Below are 21,514 nucleotides of genomic sequence, written 5' to 3'. Positions count from 1 at the left end.
GTGTTTCTCCTGACACGGGAAAGCCTCCAAGCAGAGCTGGTGCAGCACGGGACGGCTCAGGACGTGTCCATGGTTTGTACGGTTTCATCCAGCACCTCAATTTCCAGGAGTGCGACGTTTTCCGTGAGAACAGCAGTGGTTCCTTTCTCGCACTTGTACCTGCCGTACCTGTGACAGAAACGGGTGACAATTCAGCTGGAGGTTGGTCATTTAAAATTGTAAAATTCATCAGCTTTCTCTAGAAGCTTCCTGTGGAGTCCAAAGTAAAGGAATTGTGGCTTCTGCAGAACCTGACCCGATAGCCGTAACTGATAAAAGTTTCAGATAAACGAGCATTTTTAGGAAAGAGTAATTTAAAAGAAGAAATTACCAAGTAACTGGGAAGGCTGCCTCACAGAAATAAGGGGTCTCATTATTGCACAGGCCATTCTTGCTGTGTACCCTCACTCCAAAACCAAGCAATGCATTTCTTTCAGTTCCCTTGTTTCCTTCACACTCTGTATGTGCCACCAGCAGCTGCTGTTCAGCTGCAACTCAATCTACAGAGCAAGAGAATATCCTTGACAGAATTCAGGATTACGGAACGGGAACTGCCAGGAGGAGCAGATAACGCACAGAACACCAACCTGTCCCCCTTTCTGTTGGCCACATCGTACGGACGGAGGAAATCCAGCTTGCTCTTGCTGATCACGCAGATGTCGATGTTGCTGCCTGAGCCCAGGTCGTTGTAGATGCCGGCCGCGATGGCATCTCTGACGAGCTGCTTGGCCTCCTCCTCCTGCAACAGAAAAAGCCAGCACTGCCCTGGCGCTGCATTCACAAACGGCTGTCCCTGTGCGGAGGAAGCTGCGAGCGCTCAAAGCAACAAAAGGGATCCCAGAGCACTCAGAGCGTTTGCACTGCTGAGCCCTGGGACTGCACAGGGACAGCTTTGGGCCTGGGCCGCCACCCCGGATCAGTCAGAGCCAGTGAAGGTGCTCAAGGAACAACATCAACATTTCTGTCTTAACGAAGATAAATGTTATGATTTTTATCTTCCAGGCCTTTGTGCACACGCAGATGACAAGGTCCCTGCAGTGCCGTAACGGCTGCACACAAATGAAAGTTCACACTTGTTCAGTTCAAGTCTTCCCTGGCTCGGGCTGTGTAATCACCCTCCATAGCACCTCAATTCTTTCTGTGATTTTGTAGCAGAGCTTGGTTTGCAGCGTTCGTTCCGGTCATCTTAACAGTAACTGTGTTGCAAGGCAGCCTCGCTCTGTGCGAAGTAGACCTAGCTCTACTTTTGATTCCAGACTGAACACAGCTGCAGAGGAGGCAGAGCCCTGCTGAAAACAGTGGTCAGACTCAGTACCTCACTCAGAACGGTGCAATCTGGAGTTCAGGGCTTCATCTCAGAGCCATTCCTTACTGAAGCTGCCTCATAGCCCGAGACAGCGCAACAGTGTCTGTTGCACAAACACGACATTCAGATGGGTGTCTTTTACCAGGAAACACTTCGGATTCATTAAGCTCTCAACTGAAATATCACTACAGATCTGTAATCATCTTAATTCCCTCCCCCAACAAAACCAATGAATGGTGTTGCTGAGAAAGCGACACAGCCACAAGTTTTGCTGTGCCCAATGGCCCCTGCCAGGACAGGGTCATTACAGCTGCGCTGGCTCCCTCTACAGCTCAGGGCAGGGTTTGTTCTCATTTCCAAAGCAGCTTCTGGAGAATCACAGAGCAGCTCTGTGCTGTCAGAAGTAACCTCGGGTATGGCCGGTAAACCCTTCGTTCTGCTCTGGAGATGTGAGCATGAAGAAATGCAGTGAAACGACCTCCTGATGGATCATTTTAAATGTCGTAAAAACTGGGGACCTGCACGTGCCTGTCCTTACGGCAAAAGATCCACCACCACTTGACAGAGCCATGTCTGTACATAAATATAAATATATAAATATACACACACACAAAAACCCTGCTGCCCCCCCCCACACACAACCCCGCACCGTTTCGGCAGCCTCACAAGTACGCACCAGAGCACATAAGACCCATCGCTTTTCTCAGAGGTGCACACAGAACTTGTTTGAAAGCCACAAGCAGAGCGCGCCTGTTCCCGCGCAGGAGCAGTGACACCGAAATGCGTCTGTGGACACCGACATCTGGACTGCAGGCAGCTGCTGCTCGGCTCAACACGCTCAGCCCTGAACGCCGAGCTCACCATCGTGACCTCTCTGCCGATTCTCACCTCTGAGCACATCAGCTGCCATCACATCGCAAACAGCGAGCAAACACGCAGCACTCATTTTGGTAAACGCAGACTGGTTCACGCGAAGGCCGCGGTGTCGCTGCCGTATCCCCCACGTGACAGCGACACTGACACTGCCCAGCCCCAGCCCCGCTCCTTGCACGGCCCTGCTGCAGCAGCACAGCTCCTGCCCGCGAGCGCGGCTCAAGAGGAGCCCAAAATCAGCTCAGCTGCAGCCACGGCTGTGCCCAGCACGTGTTCTGCATCCTCCAGTCGCCCTCCATGAAGTAGTAGTTAATACCAGTACTCCTGTTCTCACATCTTCACTGCAGCACTGACCAGGAGGGGGGCACTCTGTCAGTGAACTACAGAAACAGCACAAATCCTTACTTCACTCCCTTTTTTATTAGCATTGCTTTAAATACCAAACACTGGATTCTCCTTTCTACCAAGCTGACTAGGAACGGCCGTGCTGTAAAAATAATTCCTGGATGTTTTTTCAGTGGTTTTGGCAATAAAACTCTGATAAGCAAATAATTCCTCATTCAGCTGACAGAAGAGAACATTCACTGATTTGTTGTATGCTACGGGTATTTTAGTACTACAGTCAAAGCACACATACTGAAATAAAGACAGCAGAGAATCGGTAACAAAACCAGAATAATTTTAAGCTGTTATCCGAGTTGTTCATGTAAGAAACACATCGCAACTCAGGAAAACTAAAGCAGATTGGTGGGCTTGTCCCACTCTCCCTTTTGATTTTAATTTAACTCATTCTACACAACAATGTGAATACCACAGTCGTCTCTTTTTTTTTTTTTACTTTTTCAAACAGCCTCTATCCACCTACTGCTATCAGAACAGCGCTGAACACCCAGTTCAGGCAGCAGAGCTCAGCTGTAACTGCACTGAGGCATCCCCAACTCTGAGAAAGCCCAAAATGTGACCTCGGCTCTTCCACTGATACTGCGCAGCCTCCTTAACGAGCCTGGAATCGTTCTAATTACAGAAACCCTGCCTCAGTGCTGTGGGTACTGCTCCTCCCTGCTCATAGTTTGGAAAGGCGACCACAGTAGGCACAGAAAACCCCACCTTTCCCCACCAGCTCCCGCACGCACAGTCCACGCAGGACCGGGGCTGCCATGGGAAGCGCTGACACAGGCTCAGCTCCAGGGGCACAAACGAGGCACCGCAGTAATTAATCTTCAAACCCCTAAAAGTTCCGAGTACATAAAAGGAGCTCTTCCTGCGTTATGGCTGCAAAGACCAAGCTAACTGGGAATATCATCCTCTGGGGCCCACGCTGCTCCCGCAATGAGCTCGGCGGCAGTGATGTAGGGCAGCGCCGGCTGTGACAGGCAGCGTTTTATGGCGCTATCTGTTTGCCTCCATCACCGCGGCACAACGCGTCCCACGGCTCCAATGTGCAGCTCCATTTACCACCGCGTGACAAATGGGCAGCGCTGGTAACAGCGCAGAGAGGTCCAGCTCGGCCATGTAATGGTCACCGCAGATGTACCGCAGCGCTCGAGGGGCGAGAACAGACCCCAAGTTCATTAAAGTGACCAGTAATGGGGCTTTCAAAATGTGTCTTAGGAATAGTGCAGTAAAGGCTAAAATAAATAACTCAGCATGGAAGGCTAATCTGAAACGGTGTTTGATAAATTATTTATAACACAGACAATTGTCTGCATTTAATATTGGAGCTACCGGTAGCATCTTTAAAAGATGATTTATGTGCTGTAATGCCATTAAGCTTTATATGGGCCCACTGCTGGCTATAAAGTCTGCTGAGATTTAGAGAATGAGTTTTAAACTGTCACTGCAACATCAGAGTGGATTGAGACTGTATTAAATCTTTACTTTAAACCTGTTATCTGGAGAGCTGCATTTTGTAGACACTCAGGAGCTGATGGATCACCTCTCCTCAGCTGCTGTGGTGCGAGTCCCAAACAGCCCCAATAAGGAACTTTTCCACATCACTCTTGTATATGACTTGAACAGAGTTTCCTTCTCGCTTAAGCCATTACCAGACTTTCAAATACTGAAGTGCAAAAAGAAAAGACTTCTGCAGAAGCTGGGCATGTTTCTACATCAAATTAATGCTGTCTTTACTAACAGCCTTTAAACAAGTTTCTCAGTATGCAGCTGGAATGGCCGGCCTTGTGAATGTTATTTCCTCGACATTTTGTAACTTTGAAAGCAAGTGAAACAGGAGATGTCTTTTCCAGATTTTTAAATTCTTAATTTTTTAATTTTTAAATTCTTACCAAGTGAAATTACCTTCTGTAGGGTCACCAGGATCCTGTTAGAGACAACACATAGTGCAGCTGTCCAATAAAAAGTGTCATCAGGAATTTGAAACAGTACAGTGAATATCAGTACAGAATTAATGTGACAGTATCACAGTTTTTGTAAAAACAGAGCCATTCACATACTTATCACAACTGTCTTTTACAACAGACTGAAATCTGTTCAAAGTATGTAATGTAAAAAGCCAATGCTACCTAAAGTGAGAATCCACGAGACTCACATGGGAAGAGAAGGGCAGGAAAAACAACACCAGGAGCTTCAGGAAGGACAATGATAGTAAAAAAATCAATGTACAATGGAGCATTGGGAATGTGGGGCTGGGAAAGGGAGACCTCTTGAGGGACAGAGGCACCTACAGAAGTACAGTGAGACTTCGAGAGACTCAGCAGCAGCCGAGGGGATGCGAGGAGATGCACTGAGTGGAGATGGATGCAGCGATGCTAAATCTGCTGGGTGAGTCCAGTGAGAACAAACCCGAGAAGCACAAGTGCCTTGTGTCTGTCTTGTGAGAGGACCCTGAAAGACTCCACTGGTGAGAATGGAGCTGCTTGTCACCTTCTGAAGCTGGAAAGGGGCTGGCACATCTGCTGTAAACCATTCATGTCTAATAAGTCTTCACCAAAAGAGTGTGCAGAGGAATGACGCTGTTTCATAACTTTGAATGACAATTTCATAACTTTGATATGTTTTTAAAAATAGACCTACTAGTAAGTCTTCACCAAAAGAGTGTGCAGAAGAATGACGCTGTTTCATTACTTTGAATGACACTGTTTCATAATTTTGATATATTTTTAAAAATAGACCTATGTTACAATCAAAATATTTTGCTTTTCTTTCATCTTTGATCAGGTATATGAGATTTAGAAGTAGCCAATCTTTGTAGCTCTTCCCTTGCCCTTCTTCCTCCATCATCCCAAACCATGCAAGACAGGCGATTAACAGAGGTGTATGTGATGTATTTAAAGAGCAGGTAGACGAGGTACTTAGGGATATGGTTTAGGGGGTAGACAGGAACGGTTGGACGTGATGATCTCAGAGGGCTTTTCCAACCAAGCGGTTCTGTGATTCTGTGATAAGCACGTAGGACTCCGAGTCACAGAATACAGGATTAAAGTGAGACGCCAAAAGACCACAGCACAAAGAAACATTTCCAAGATAGAAGCTGCAAGGAGAAATAATTAAAGCAATGATCACACCAAGGCAAAGGGGTTCTGAAAATCAGGACCTGTAAGAGGAGCAGCATCTGGGAGATGCGGAGCAGTAAAGCACGGAGGTGGGTCCTGGGACAGCCCCAACACCAGTCCGTGCATGACGAAGGGCAGAAGTTATCGGAATGTCACACGTGATGGAAAAATCGAGATCTCTAAAGCTGTCGAGGACTAAAACTGTGCCCTGTACAGGTATAAAGATGGCATCACCTGGAACTGTGTATGCTCTACAGAAAACAAACTACTTCTTTCTAAAGAAAAGCATGCCTTCAAATATTATATACAGGTTTATGTAGCTTTTCTGAACAAGTGCTATAAGATAAACCAATTTAATAATTTCTAAAGCAAGAGTAAGGGGGAAAAGTGAAATAACTCTAGTACTCTGTGTGTTAAACAGCTAACTTATTTTAGACCAAGGTAACGTGTACCGTGGTATTTCCCAGTTCAGTTTCCACAGCCTCATTTAACAAGACACTGAAACACTCTGAATTCTGAAGCATGACTTTCACACACTTGCAGGAAGGTGAGGGAATGACTCGGTATTTGCACAAGCAGCGGCATCAAGGGCTACAAGACTATTGAACAGGATCAGGATTTTCTCTGCAGAACACGTCCTGTCCAGACCCTGCGGATGTGCCTTCTGCTTCAAACGGCCATTTCAAATACATTTGTCTAAATTCTGACTTTCTGCAAGCGTTCAAAGCTGGACTTCCATTCAAAAGAGCCATCACCAACGCAGTGCAGCGAGAGACAAGAACCTGACTTGCTTTAATCCCTGGATGAGGAACACATCAGGGTTCACGTGCTGCCTACCTGACACAGAAAACACACAAAGATCCATTTTGTGAAGAAGTAGCGGCACAGGCAGGAAACCGTGCAAAAAGAAACCACTGCCCTGGCCCCGCGGTCTCGTCAAAAGGCTGCAATTTGAGTTATTACACAAATGCACCTACATTCGTTACCAGCTCAGTCAGAGATCAGGTAATCCCGTACTGCAGTTGTCAGTATTGCTGGGATTAATGGTAGTGAATGTTTATTTTTCCAAATGTTTTCTACCAAGAACTTCTCAGATGAAATGCACTGAAGTCCCCAGTTATTATTCTCTGATTACAGTTTTTCCATCTTCCGATGGTGATGCCTGCGAGCCCAGACCCATCCCCGCCTCCCCCTTTCCACAAGTGTAATAAACCACGTTAATATTTCATACCGGTGTGAAATATGCTGGAGTATCAATTCAACATCTGCTGTCTTTAGGGTACTGGCATCCCGCAGAGACACTTTCCATTTGTAATTGAGTTCTATACTGAATTAATCAGCAGTTTATCTTTTTTAGTAAAATAACGTCTTCCCCACTAACCTGGATTTACATTAACAATTTATGCCAAATTACCTGCCCAGGCAGGAAACTTGTATGCTTTGGAAGTACTGTTCAATAACATTGGTTCCTGTATGTCATTCCTTACATGAAGATCAGTCCAGTACGTATTTCCAGTGGTAAAGAATTAAATTACAAGCTTCTCTCACAACTACACGATTTCTTTTAATACTGCTCCCATACTGAGCTAGGAATGAATGTGAAAATTCGTTTAATCCATCATTTCTTATGTCTGTTTTTTAGGGAGTCGATTCTCAAAATAAAGCAAACTGGTTTAACAGCGACAGAGCTGTAAATCCTGCCAGGCTGCAAGCCCTACTCTGACAGCGCAATATCCTCTATTTTCTGTACAGTAACACTGAGCCCCAGCTGCCAGGAAGTGGCCAGAGATACAAACCATGCAGAAGATAATAGTTAAAATTACTGTATGTTATTACTGTGTATCAAAAGGTGAATATCCAGCAAGAACATGCCTGGCTTCAAATAGAGTAATGGGAATGGAGATCTGCTATCACTTTACCTCTGAAAAAGACGACAGAAGGGAATGAAGGTCAATATTTTATTTGGAAAAAGGAGTCTTGGGCCCTCTGCAGATTGGGTGGCAAGGAGCCCCCCACCCCTGCAGCCCAGGCCAGCTCCCACCCCCCATGGTTCCCCTCGGTGCTCCCTGCACCCGCAGGGCGGCACTGGGGCTCTGAGCCATCCAGAATATTTCCCAGTGTTTTGCCCATGTTCTGCAGTTTCGGGAAATACACAAACCAAAACCATTTAAGCTGGAGCACCTGCTCCTGAGAAATGCATCAAAAATAATTACCTGTCCTGCATCTACCCTGCGCAGTGAAACGATCTCTTCACATGGAGCCCTGCTTCCCATGAGCCTGTCTGCATTATTACGTACAAAGTTTAAGTGTTACTTTCGCGAAGGTGAAGAAACGGTTGCTCTCTGTCAGGCAGCAAGGCCCAATTTAAACTAAGGTAAAATTTATTTCCCTCAATACAATCTGTAAACAGAAAACCAGAAGAAGGTGCTACTGGGTATCACGGGTAGCTCTCACTGATACTGATGGCAGCTTCCCACTCAGTTTCTGCACAGAAATTGCGCTCTGATACGTTCAAAAAAAGCACACCTCAAACCAACTCTCAGTAATCCCAGCCACTCCTGAGCACATCCAGATAGCACATTTCAAATCAGCTCCATATTTCCTGTTTAGCATTAGTTCTGCAAAGGAAATCACTCCGAGGCATAACGCTGTGAAAGAAGGTGGCAACAGCACTAACTGTTCAGTGTGTCAAGCAGAAAGCAGGTTACCACAGAGTAATTTTAATCTACTCTAAAAAGGAGAAACAGCATGATAAGCCTTTATTATCTGGATGACTGTCTGCACTACCACCTGGTATTTACCCATGGAATATCAACTCTGAAGGAGACAATACAGGTAAGGTAAGGAGAGCATGAAATCTGTGTCACCTATCAGGAAAGGCAGTGGAGATCTGCCACTAACAGTCTCCCTTATTGTCACTGGGTAATGAAATACACAGAGCACACAAATACTCTACTTATTTTTGTTCACAGAATCAGATCTCTTTTTTCGTCCCATTTACTTATCTTGGTGTTTGACACCACCAGGCTCAGGTACCCCAGGCAGGCTCCGCAGTTAAACGCCTCTGCTTGGGCCTTGATCTCTGTTGTCTGCCGCCCAGCGCAGCCCACACAGCTCCCAGCAGCAGTCACCGTCCCACAGGGTCATTAAAGCTCGGGTGGCAGCTGCTGGGATCAGCCCACACCTGAGCCCAATGGCAGGACGCGGGCATTTTGATCACCGGCACTAATGAACACAGAACTCACAAGCGGCTTGTCATCGCTCCGGAGCCTCGAATCACACAGACGCAGGCTAAATAAGACTGATGAGACAACTATTGTGGAAGATCAGGGAGTTTTGACAGTTTCCAGAAATAGCCCAGGATTAGTGGCAGTAGTTAATAAACAAAAATAATACCACCATACCCAGGGACAGTAGGAAATAGGAGCACAAACATTTCAGTGATCTGTATGGCGGCTGCTTATAAATGGAAGAAGGTGACACGTTTTCGTTGTAGTTTGTACTGTGTCTGATGTATTTTTTACGGGTACACAGTAAAAGTTGAATTTAGACTGCTTTCTACTTGGGTACAGCACAGACCATCAGTGCACACTGAGCGTCTGAAGGACGGCATTCTTTATGCCCGAGCTGCTTCACTCTGGGCTGCTCACAGGTACCTCAAAAATCAGCAGCAAAGCCAAAACCAAAACTCTGGACCAGAAAAGCCCAAGTACACCTTTTGCAACTTGCAGTCCTCTTATTTCCTGCGATTTCTTTGTGAATGCACCTGCTGACAGCTGCAACCATCCACTGAAAAGGTTTCCACATCCAGCTCCTCCTGTCTGCTCATCTTTCTTCCTCTTACCCAAATCCAAAGGCTGAGTTGCTCCTAAGATCGCTCCCTATTCCAGGTGTGTCAAAACCAAACGAGTCAGCAAGAGCCATCGCTGCACAACGATCACAAAAGCAAACTGACCAGGTGAGGGAGGGCAAGTGTCCAGCAGGAGAGCAAGGGGCAGGTTTTTGGACAGCAGAGTTAATGCAGGAGGGTAAGCACCCATGCTCCAAGTGGAACATACTCAGAACAGGACCCCCCCTCTTATTTTTAGTCTGTTCTTACCCCCCAGAGAATTTCTGTTCTCATTCAGCACCACACTAACAAAATGGAATCCCAAAGGACTGTAAATACAATCTCACGTTCTGGGGTGATCTATTTTAGAAATTATTAAAAACCTGCCAGACTTTCTCCACCTATTCTGTGACTTCTACTGAATCTCTTCCTTTTGGATCCTCTTTTTATTAAACCTGGCTGTTTTGATGAAATACAGAAAAGAAATGAAGTTACAAGCAGCTTAAACATGAAGCTGGTATCAGAAGGCTACTACACAGCCTTGCTGTACAGCAAATAATTCTTCTGTGTACAAAAAGCTGCTACTTTTCAAACAAAAGTCAAATACCAGTGTAAAATATAGAATATCCCCATCTCACGAGGAATCCAACAACCACTGTACAGATAAACCCAGAATTCCTCTATTCAATACTGTAGATTTTTTTTCCCAGATCATGATGGTTTCCTTGCCCACTGACTCAGGGTATTTCTTTATTACTGTTTAACACCAGAAGGCACGAATGCATTTGCAAAATCCAACTGCAAGGTTTAAAAACCATGTGGCTATACTCTATTGCAAGAAAAATTGACTGCAATGAAAGATCTAAGCTCAAACCACTCTAATAGATGTGCTGTTCCTCCACTTAAGTTTTTTAAAGTAGATCTATAGCTGCCCACATGACAGATTAATATTGCTCCACAGCAGTTAGGTGCTTGGCATTACATTTTTGAAGAACCTACAGGGCTTCGGGGCTGAAAGCGTTCCCATCTCCAGCAATCTATAATGGCTCCTCTAGAGGCCAGCACTTCTCCATAATGAAACATGCCCCATAAATCAGGCCGCACAAGTGGCACTCGTGCGTCGCCATCCATCCCGGCGCTTTCTGTGACAGGCGCTGGGCAAAGACCATCTCCCGCTTTGCAGCCAGGAAGGACCGTTGTGGCTGGCAGTGACAAAGCATGTGCTACATAAACCTGAAGACACGCTAAGGCTGGAAAGAAACCACATCCTGCTGGTGTTAGCACGCCTCAGGCAGTGGTAGAAGCCTCAGCAACTCTGCTTCAAAAGGCACAGCGCCAGGGCTCTAGAAACCTGCAAAAGTTGGCGAAGCCTGCAGTCTTTTTTTATTTTTTTTTATATCTTTTTTTTAAGCTGAGCATCTTCAAAGTCTGTGATTCTAACTGTAGGGCACAGCAGCTGCCACTGCAGATTTGATCCTCTCAGCTTTTGGCAGCTCTCAACTTGAAATTCCAGCTAAAGAATTTTTCAAGTTGCTATTATTGCCTGTCACGGATTTATAAATATTGTGCACTATCTGCTGCGGCACGGCTCTCCTGGGACACCAGAGCACGCCAAAAGCATAACAGAATGAAAAACAGTTCCTATTCTTCAAATAAATGCTAATTTTTTTTAACTGTGCTCACACGATGCGTTTGGTGATCAGCTTCAATAGTACAGAATATATATCAGAGGCAAAAAAGCTGATTGTCTTCTGCAGTAGTATTCAGCTGCTACTTTCATTAAGCTTGTTTAATTACATTCCAGATGCTAATTTGCAAGTCGATACCAGAGGGTGCAGGACAGTTTGCCTTTGAATCCTTTTTCTGTGATGTGATGGTCTTGAAGCACACCACTACCCTCCAGTAGCCCTAGCAAGATATTCTGACAATTAGTGCAAGAGAAAGCAGTATTGATCTTGACAGACAAATATTAATCCTCTACCCATTTCATTAAATTCATCTCCAGGAATTTTATCATCAATGCCATTTCATAGCAAATTTTACGTCAAATACACGTAGTGTAATTCCAATTGAATTTGTTTTAATTCCTATAGAAATATCATTTATTATTTTCTTATTTTACTGGGGAGAAAAACCACATTTGACTTAGAAGTATTTTAAGCTGGCAGTCATAACAGAATACGAATAAGTGCTTAACAGTACAGCTGAGCTAAAGCTCAACCTGAAACTTCGCTGGTTTAGCTAGTATAATTACTAAATTGTCATTAAATAACCATATCTAGTAAAAACAGAGGAAGGGTTAAGGTCCATGCAGTTTCTAAGATCTAAATATCTATTTCTACAAACTCGTAGGCTGCATTTTTACGGGCTTGTTGTAACTGCGAATATCTGCTGCCGTTTATGGTTGTGTATGAAGACAATTTAATTAGGATGACCTTTCTAAATAGGAAAAGTTGGAGTTTTACCAGTTTTGGTTGCTCTTACAAAAAGAATGACTTCAAATACAAGCCTGAAAACTAGTTGAGAATGAGATTTTTTAGTTTCATAGCCCAGCTCTTTGACATTTGTATCCGTGGAAGCAGACCACAATGCCATAGCTGTGGGTTTGCAGTGTGACTAGCACCAGCAAGGCTGGAAAAAGAGACTCTGTCATTGCTACAGCAGCATGAGGAGAGAGGAAAAAATAGAGAGTCTTCTTCTATCTGGTGGCTCTTTAATCAGTCGTCTGGTGTAATGCTCCTTACAGAAGAAACTCAAGTGGCTATTTAAAATACTCCAATATTTCTGATAGCACTTATAAAGCATACCAGAGCACAGAAGTCCAGTGCCTTCAGAGCTGCCCAAAACACTTCAGCAACACAGGAACCCTGGTCTTCCTGCACACCTACAACTATTTCATGTATACTGACAGAAAAGGAGCCAGGTCCAGGAATAACTGGAAAACTGCTTATTACTAATTCTTAAATGGTTTATCAAAACAAGTCTGGTTGGTGTTTCTGTAAAGTCAACTGGTATTACACATCACATACCTTCAGGAGATGTAACGGGGCATGACATCACCTAAGTTGAATTAACTGATTTTAGAGAAGAACTCAGTGGACTTGCAGGGCCATCACCTGAACACGCACTGCTGTGCACCAGCAGCTAGAGGGGAGGAAGTCCTCAGCTGCATGACAAGGACGTGGAACATCTGAAGACCTTTTCTGAAGTACATTAACTTCTTCCTTTGCCACATTATTCAGCAATACCTAATATCTAGGATTTGTTATATCTGCACTGTAGGCCAAAATGACTGCAACTGTCAGTGCTACAAGTGATTTTTAATGGGTTCATTTTCAGTGGTGTTAAAGTCTGAAGTTTTTTTCTTCACTGTGAAATTATTAATCAATTGGAATGAGAAGAAGCATTCACAAGAAGTCTGAAGAGATGAATGTGGTTTAAAAGAGGGCCTGACATTACTGAGGCATTTTACAAAATATGGTCACATAAAGCCCTTTAATTGTTTGGGTTTTGTTTTCATCAATAGTCTGGTCCAGATGACTGGATTTTTCAGTGTTAGCAGGCACTGAACGTGGTGTAACTGAGTGTAAGGAAATACTACAGATAATACAGAAATGATGTACTACATACATTCATAAAAAGTAACCAAATCATTTATTCTGCTCTTGATGACACTCCAGCTTTCAGCTCTCCTGAATGATTCTCTATAATGAGCAACCAAACATTTTCCCATTTTTATCAAGATCAACAAACAAAAAACAACCCATGTCCTTACAAATCTTCTGACGATCAGCTTTTAAGTAGATATTAAAAATAAAAGTGCAGTCACTAGTTCCAGACATACCCGATCAGCTGGAAATCCATTTTGTTTCATATACTACTTGAACATTTTTTTGGTTGCTTTTACAACCAAGCATCTCTTCTCCAGATGGAGAGCACAGCATTGACCACTGGAAGAAAAGCAGCGATGTGGCTGTCCAGTTCCTGAGGTCAACTATAATCCCAGAATCATCACCACAATCACACGAGTTTTTCCAAACTTAAATCTGCAAGAAGCTGTATTTCTTTAAATTTATTTTACCCATCTACTGGGTGAATGCAGGGAAATAGCAGTTTTCTCTTTTTTTAAAGCTTCAACTTTCTTACATTTTTATGATCATGAGAATTATTGAGGGAAGAAACACCGAGGTTTAAAAAAGTGTCTTACCTCCATGTCCAGTTTGTATTTGTCTTCAAATACTGCCATAGCTGCTAATGATCCAGAACCTACGGTAACAAAGTCAGGACACTCCTTTAGCTGGTATATTTAGATACAGTGGTTTTTTTAAAGAAAAATATAACAAATATGAGCAGCACAAAACAGACTGAAGTCCACCTTAGTCTCCACTTTGAAGCATCTACCCTCTAAAAGTCCAGCACCTAATTTAATTCTAAATTTGCAGCCAGTGTTCACAGACTTGTCGTGGTTCCCATTCTGACAGCATTTTTCTTTCTCTTATGTTGAGCACCAAGCTACGAAAATGAGGTGGAAGAAGGAAGTTAGCCGAATGCCACAGTTGTGTTTCCTACTCCTCTGTTCCTCCTGCCCCACTTATGTGCCTGGGCACGTCTCGAGGTCTGTAACTTCGTATCACGACCCCCAGAACAAAGAGACCGCTTGAACGAGCTGCCCTGGCACAGTCACCACTACACAACCAGCAGTGGTGATGGGGAGCTGGCTGCTCCCATCAGGTCATCCCCATATCTACTTTTATCTCCAATATCTACTTTTAAACTGTTCATTATGCAGTTACTTTGTGCCATTATTTTTCCATCGAACAATACCAGCTGAACAGACAAAGTGACAGCTATGAAAACAGGAGTTTACTTCTCTTGAAGGACGCAGTGTAAGTGCAGTAGTGAAGCAGCAGCCATCTCTACCCACAGCACTGCGACTGCAAGCGCTGTAAATGTGCTTTCCGTAAATTAATATGAAGAGCAGCATGGTACTATTTGAAACTGTAAAGTTGCTTTGTTCAGAAGGAGCAAGTCTTCAGGAAGATATCTTGTCTGTCTGTGGCCTTAACCATATTTCAGAAAGCATTACTTTTGGGGAGTAAATAAAGTTGCCTGCAATTTTTTACTCCAATTAGAAGATTTTTTGGCATTTATTACTTTTTAACTTGTTTTGCATACTGCTATCTGTTTAGCTGGGTCACAGAGAAAGCCATATTTTCTATTTAAAATGATTTGTGTATATCGCTTGACCACCTCAATGGTTTAGTGAAAGAAAAAGGCAGCGATTAAACAGTTTCAAATGAGGTGTCCTGCTGATTTTATCAAGTCTGCTGAATGTATAATGAAAAAGGAGAAGCTGACAGTGACACTGCAGAGGAAATACAGACTGCCTTATCTGAACCATTTAAGGAAGTCCAATTATAGATCACATTTAAAGGGTAGAAACAGCAGATTTACAGACACAAATCAATGGGCATGGTAATCCCAATGAATATGACAGATATTCCTGTTACAGAATATTGCTGCGGTTGAGGATCATTACCTTTACAGTACCAAATACATCACATCTAAAAGCAGTGGGACACTCCGAGTGTGTACTTGTATTACAGGCAATGACTATTCATTTACACCTTGGAGCAATACATGACTCCATTTTAGATGCTGAAACTGGAAATAAAGATTTTTAAGCGACTAACAGCAGAAATAAGCCACTGATACAAACAGCTGATACCACGGAACAAATCATACGCAAGAGGAATTTTACTGATCCTTCAAACAAGGTCAAAATAAGGTGTGATTCAAAACAAACAGGTCTCAAACCATAACTATTCTCCTTGTGGAATGACAGGAGAACATTTCTAAGGAGGGAAAAAAACATCCAAAATACGGTCTCAAACAAAGACCACATTCTTACTACATTCAAATGAGGTCCTACCATAAGCAGAATGGGAAGCATTAAAACCAGAAAACAATCTTACCCTTGGACACCAATTCTTTGACACAAAGACTAAAAAATGTGCCAGAATGCAAGTATGAAAGGTAACATCTGACAGAAGTTACTGCATTGAAGCTACTGAGCTAAGAAAAAGTCTCTTAATTTCTTAAAACTTCAAAAACTGACAAAAACTATCAATAACAAAATATTGCAGTAATCTCACACATAATTATTTATCTCCCTATATTACCAAGATGCAAATAAATGCCGTATTTAGTATCAACTTTATATAAAGAAATGCAGACAATCCGATAATTTAAGTTCTCAAAGAGTTGCTGGAAGTCTTAATTTATTGAAGCCTACGTATAGACATTGACATCAAAAAACCACAATCTCAAGGAGGTTCCAACAGAACAGGCAAAGCTGGAAAAGCTTAATAAACTCTGAGGATTTTTGGTCTACTGTTTATAAATCCTAAACATTAAGTTTTATAGGCTGGCATTTAAAAAGTGCCTTAGCAAAAGTCTCACCGCACAGCTAAGTGTTCTCTGAAAGAGCAGATTTCTGTGATCTTAAACAGCACAATGAAAACTCTTTACCCTCACTTAAACCAGATGTAAACAGTGTTTAGAAACAGAAATAAATGTATACTTCTGAGTTCCTCCATCAAAACAAATCAGCTGCTGTTTGACAACAGCAATAGGAACTGTTCTGAAAACCACCACTGACATGCATACATCCACCTGTAGCACACCAAGAACCATCCCCTGACCTCCCTCCTTGCACTGCTGAGGACTGAAACCCCCTCATTTCACCATCCGTTTGTCAGGCTCCACACACGATCCAAAGCCCCCTACAATGCTCACACAGTGCAACTGAAGGGTGGAAGCTGTGCTTTGTAACCAGAGAGCTGGCAATAACATCTGTGAACTTAAGGAAACACTGGAAGTATGGTTTTCTTATTGCAGTACCCATAAAAGCACAGAAAACTTAGATATTAGGGGCCTACAGAGAACTTGCTTGTATGTGGGAAACAGCTGTTCCCTTGTCCACCTACTCAATGCCCACCAGTAATTCGTTTTTAACAAGCATGCTCTGCCTTTATGTAGAAACAACCTCAACAACTCCCAAACAATGTCTGGAGAAAGAAAATCCAAACACTGCAAACCAGCATATATTAACTAGGGATGGATGTTCAACCTCATACACACAGGAGCTGATTTAACTGACTACCAGCTCGGATTCGACATCACAAAGTAGCAGCAGTTCAACCTCTAATCTATTAAAACATTCAGAAATGCTTTAATGTGAGAATGCATCATTAAGCAGTGTCTTTAACCAACCAGATACCTCAATACAGAACTAGATATTTATCTTGGAGAGATAACTCGAGTTTGAAATCTCAACACAGCCAATGCAGAAATAAGAACTTTTCTTTGTTGGATTTTTTTTTTAAATGTTGGATGTTTACAACTGTTCTGTGTATGACCAACAGGATAACTAAAACTAAAAGCATAGTTAGTAAAGTCATCATGTATTTGTATTGTACAACATCGGGGGGTGCTGGGGGAACCCAACAACTTCCAGCTAGATTTTTAATGAACACTGGTATGAACAGTTACACCTCAGCAACCCTGGAAACACACTCCAAGGAAAAATGCTGTGTCAATTCCAAAGAATTTATTTCGCATGCATGTTCAGTAAGGTACACTTTAGAAGCAAGTATCGAGGAAATATTAATCTAGCTTCTAAATATATCAAAATACTGATTGGCAAACAAATTATAAAGAACTAAAAACAATGAGATGCAGAGCTGTATTCTGAGGCAAATGCTTTCCAGTCCCATAATGAGCATGAACCAGGGAAGTTTTAAGACCATAAGAGGTTTTTTTTCCTCCTTCTTTAAGAAACACTGGTAATTTTGTAAGTTTTCACAGCTAAGTTATTTAAAAATTTTCAGGACTTAACTGTAATAAACTCGTTTTATAATCTCGTGTGGTCTTTACTTGAGAAGTTGGGTCACCTCAGTATTGATTTCAAGTGAAAGGTAATTACTAACAGAGGGGAAAAAAAAAAATCAAGCTGACAATAGTTTTCACTGCTTTGCAACTGCAGGAGCTTTTCTAAAAGAGATGAACAGGATCTTTTTAGCAGAGCATTCACTGAAGACAGCTCCTTATTGCTAAGCACAGTCCATTTCCATCACCCAAGGACCTGTTTGCTACCTCAGGCTGCCACACCGGAGGATGTGCAGTGCCTTGAGAGAGCAACATTTAGCACCTCCTAATCCATCAGTGTCAGGGCTCCCTGACAGAGCATTTATTCACACGCACTCATTGGTATTCCATTTGCTGTTCATTCCAGGTAAAAATCCTGTGATCTCCACAGCCCCATCGATAGGGATCATTTTTCACCCCAGTTTCTGGCAGAGGGGCTGCGTCTCAGCAGCGGCAGTGCTTGCTCTGCAGGACGGCGCTGCCGACGCTTGAAGAGCTGATTTATGAATATGTAACAACACTGGTGTCAGGGGACGAGCCTGAGCCACCAGAGATGCCTGGAACATACTGACTGCTTCTGAAAGCTGAACTACAGACTTCAAGTGTTTTAATTTTATGCATGCATTTCATTATGAGTCTTGGCCAGAAGCTTTCCTAGACAAGCCAAGCAATCAGACAATCTTGCACCGTTTGCTGAAATCCGATTTTGTCCTTTGTCAGCACAAACAGTTTAATTTGATGTTTTCACTCCTGAGTAAGCACTGAGTATCTCTTAATATCCTTGCAAGGGAGGACACCACTCTGTCCATCCATAAACACACTACAGCTAAATAAAACACACACTCACACATTTAAACAAAACCCCAATGCTTCAACAGCCTTTCCTATTTAATATGGAATTTCCACAGATTAACTGGCTAAAAATAACCACCCCAATGTAATAAACTGCCCTTAGAACATTTGGGGGAAAAAACCGAACAATAGATCAGTCTAAAATTCCAACTATCCTCAAATTGAGCTTTGATACCTTTTCTGCTGTCTCAGTTCTATCTTTTATTTATGCACATAAGCAAATCCTTTTACTAAAATATCTCCTAGTCACTGGAGGAAGTATCAATGTAGTGAGTGTAGAAAGGTAAAGGACATCCATGCTGAGAAGGGCTTTGTTTGACTGCATGGTCAAAAGTAACACCTGATCACCAGGCAGACCCACCACAGCTGACAAGAAGTCAAAGTTCCAGCTACAATGAACTTAATCCACCCATATTCCACTTCCTACTTGTTTCAGCTTATTCTGCTACTATGTTATTGTTGTGCTGGGAAAGAGCAGGGGCCAGGATTTTCAGCAATGCTACATTTAAAGCGCAGTAACTGTGTATATAAGGGAAACTGTGACTTTATCCAGGCAACCAACTACAAGCAGTTGTGGGTATAGAGTCAGTTACAGGTTTACAGTTAACTGCAATATTGGGTATAAGACGATTATAAGGAGCAGGCATTTACTTGTTTTTACACCAAAGGCTAAACAATGACCCCACATGACTGTGAGGTGGATTTTCTCTGCCAAGTGAGTGATTTGCCAGTTCCTGAGGTAATGGCCCCATCTATTGGTCCAGTGCCACCTCTGCAGAGTTTCTGCACGCTCATCAGTTCGCACTATACGGTTAATCAGCTTGTTCAGGTTAACAGCTGCACTGTCTCAGCAGTGCAAAGATCCAGAAGACCTTTAACATTTCCAAGGATGTAGTAGGCAGCTGTTTTATGCCATCCACAAACAGAAAAAGATCAGCTATATTTTCCCTATCATAGCCAGCTTAAAAATTGCATGAGACAAAGGTTGAATCTAATTTACTGATCTGACACACTTCATTTTCAGACCATTTTTTTTTCCCCAATATATGTGGACTCTACACTACATTAGTTTCATAGCTCCACCAAACCCAAGCTTTCATTCAAGACAGTATTTCACAATATAACCTGAACATTTGTAATTGCCAAAAAAGCATGCGAAAAACCTGTGGGTTCAGCTCTCAATATTATCGCAAAGCCCAACTTGAAAGTGAGTGCTACAAACACAGAACTGCGCATGCCTAGAGCTCAAATTACTGCTATTACAGAAAATGGTACACAACAGGAGAGGTGAGGGGGGCTACTCATGTCAGGTTGACCCCAGCAGCAGACGGAATTAAACTGCTTTATGGAGAAGTTCCACACAGTGGTTAAGACCAATTATTGTACATAGAAAGTAAACCAGGTGTTGCTTCGCTACTACAAAGCGCCTTCTTAAGTAAAAGAGAGCTGCTACTTAGCAAGAAATACAACAGTCTCAAAGGAAAACCGAGGCATGTGTTCTTCCTAATGAAACTACAGAAGAACTTCAGGCAGAATTAATTCCCCAAAGGAGACCTCAAATGAGCCATAAGCTAGGACTATATGCAAATCAGGTCTCCACAATTACTATTATTATTATTCCACAGTTCTCCTGCTGTAAGGTATGCTGCACAATGCACAGGGCAACTTTCCTAATACCATTCTTTAGCAGTTTAAGTAGTATAACAGCTTATGTTTTAGTGTTAGAAAATAAACAGAACAGTGCATCTGCCTTACAAATGTATACCCCTGTCTTTGAAGTCTGAGGTCTGTACAGCTCCCAGACAATGGGAGTCAAGTAAAAACTCTTTAAATAATAATTTGAAGTGCTCACCCTTTTGACCAGGCAGTTGTGTTACAATACTGAGGGAGAATCACTTACCCATGGTAACGTAAGGCAATTTGTCTGTTGATCCGTGGGGATATATGCTGTAGAGGTGAGGTCCCGTCACATCGACTCCTCCTAAAACCAGGGCAGCTCCAATGTAGCCCTGATACCTAGAAGCAATGATTACATGTGAATCTGAAAGCCCACAATAAAGCTGTGGTTCTTCTTAATGCAATGTATGCATTTGAGAATTCTTCCATGATTATACCAGGTACATCCCCACATCAGAAAGGCCACTTTTACTGTCTGTGAGCAATAGCTTAAATTAAGAAATTCACTAGAATATACTTCAGTGTCAAGCAGAATAAACAAGCACTGGACAAGCAAGTAGGAAGGACGCTCCTTCACAGGAGTTTAAATATTCACTAGTGGTTTTAACAGTGCTGTTAATAGACAAGAAACCCATTCAGTTACCTGAAAAGCATTTGCTTTAGCATCCGATTAGCTGTGACAACTCTCGGAAGTCGCCCAGTAGACAGTGAATGGAGCTCCAGATTGGAAGAAATCAGCTGAGTTGTCATATCAGTATCTGCAGCTGTTCCAGCACCACAACAACTGAAAAACGCAATCAGCAAGTTAGGAAAAGGTGGGGAGGACAGGGGAAACAGATAACTCTATGCTTTATCCAACAATTGGAAGGTTTCTCAATTTAAAATTGAGGAAATTAAGTTCTCATACAGTCAGTGTTTTCAGACTAGAAAGCGTGTTTAAGCGTAAATGAAATACCAAAAATCCCCAAGCTTTGCTTATAAGTTACCATTTTAAAGTACATATTAATATTTGCTGTTAGCAAAGTACCTCTCTAAAAATCCCAACACTATTACAAACACCTCCACACAACAAACAACGTTAATACTTACTAGATATTAGGGGAAATGAAGTGTATTTTTGAACAGTTCTTGTCAGCAACAACCATTCCTTCAGTCGCCCTCGTATCTGCTCCCAGGACTACACCATCCTACGGAAGGAGAAAATCATTCCTAAAGCCTCGACCTCCAACGGGGACCTTTCCAACGCCGATAGTGAGATCGGCTGCAAGGCCCGGGGCAGCTCGGATGGGGCCCCGCATGAGCCGGCTCGGCACAGGCCGGGGACACTCAGAATGACTCAGCAGCGCAGAATCTCTGCAAGGAGTCGCGCCAGGACGCCGCTTCCCGACAGGGCCACCCCAGGACCGAGCAGCCTTGCCCCAGCCCCAGCTCAGGGGCCAGGGACGGCCGCGCTCCCGCCTAACTCAGCCTGGGGGCGGAGAGGCCCGCGGCCCGGCC

General features: G+C 43.1%; 1 protein-coding gene across 1 annotated transcript; it reads right to left on the bottom strand.

Moving 5' to 3' along the window:
- Positions 1 to 50: 50 nt before the first annotated feature.
- Positions 51 to 21,204, bottom strand: PSMB7 (proteasome (prosome, macropain) subunit, beta type, 7; the record flags this gene model as incomplete). Its single annotated transcript, XM_010195134.1, has 6 exons — positions 51 to 168; positions 627 to 778; positions 13,767 to 13,825; positions 20,241 to 20,356; positions 20,661 to 20,801; positions 21,107 to 21,204. Coding segments are annotated over 6 exons (678 nt in total), but the record flags the coding sequence as incomplete, so codon positions are not given.
- Between the last annotated feature and the right edge of the window lie 310 nt (positions 21,205 to 21,514).

This window comes from Mesitornis unicolor, unplaced genomic scaffold (genome assembly GCF_000695765.1).
Source record: "Mesitornis unicolor isolate BGI_N332 unplaced genomic scaffold, ASM69576v1 scaffold29480, whole genome shotgun sequence".
NCBI lineage: Eukaryota > Metazoa > Chordata > Aves > Mesitornithiformes > Mesitornithidae > Mesitornis > Mesitornis unicolor.
The sequence above is the reverse complement of the archived record's forward strand: the minus strand, read 5'-3'. Positions and strand labels throughout refer to the sequence as shown.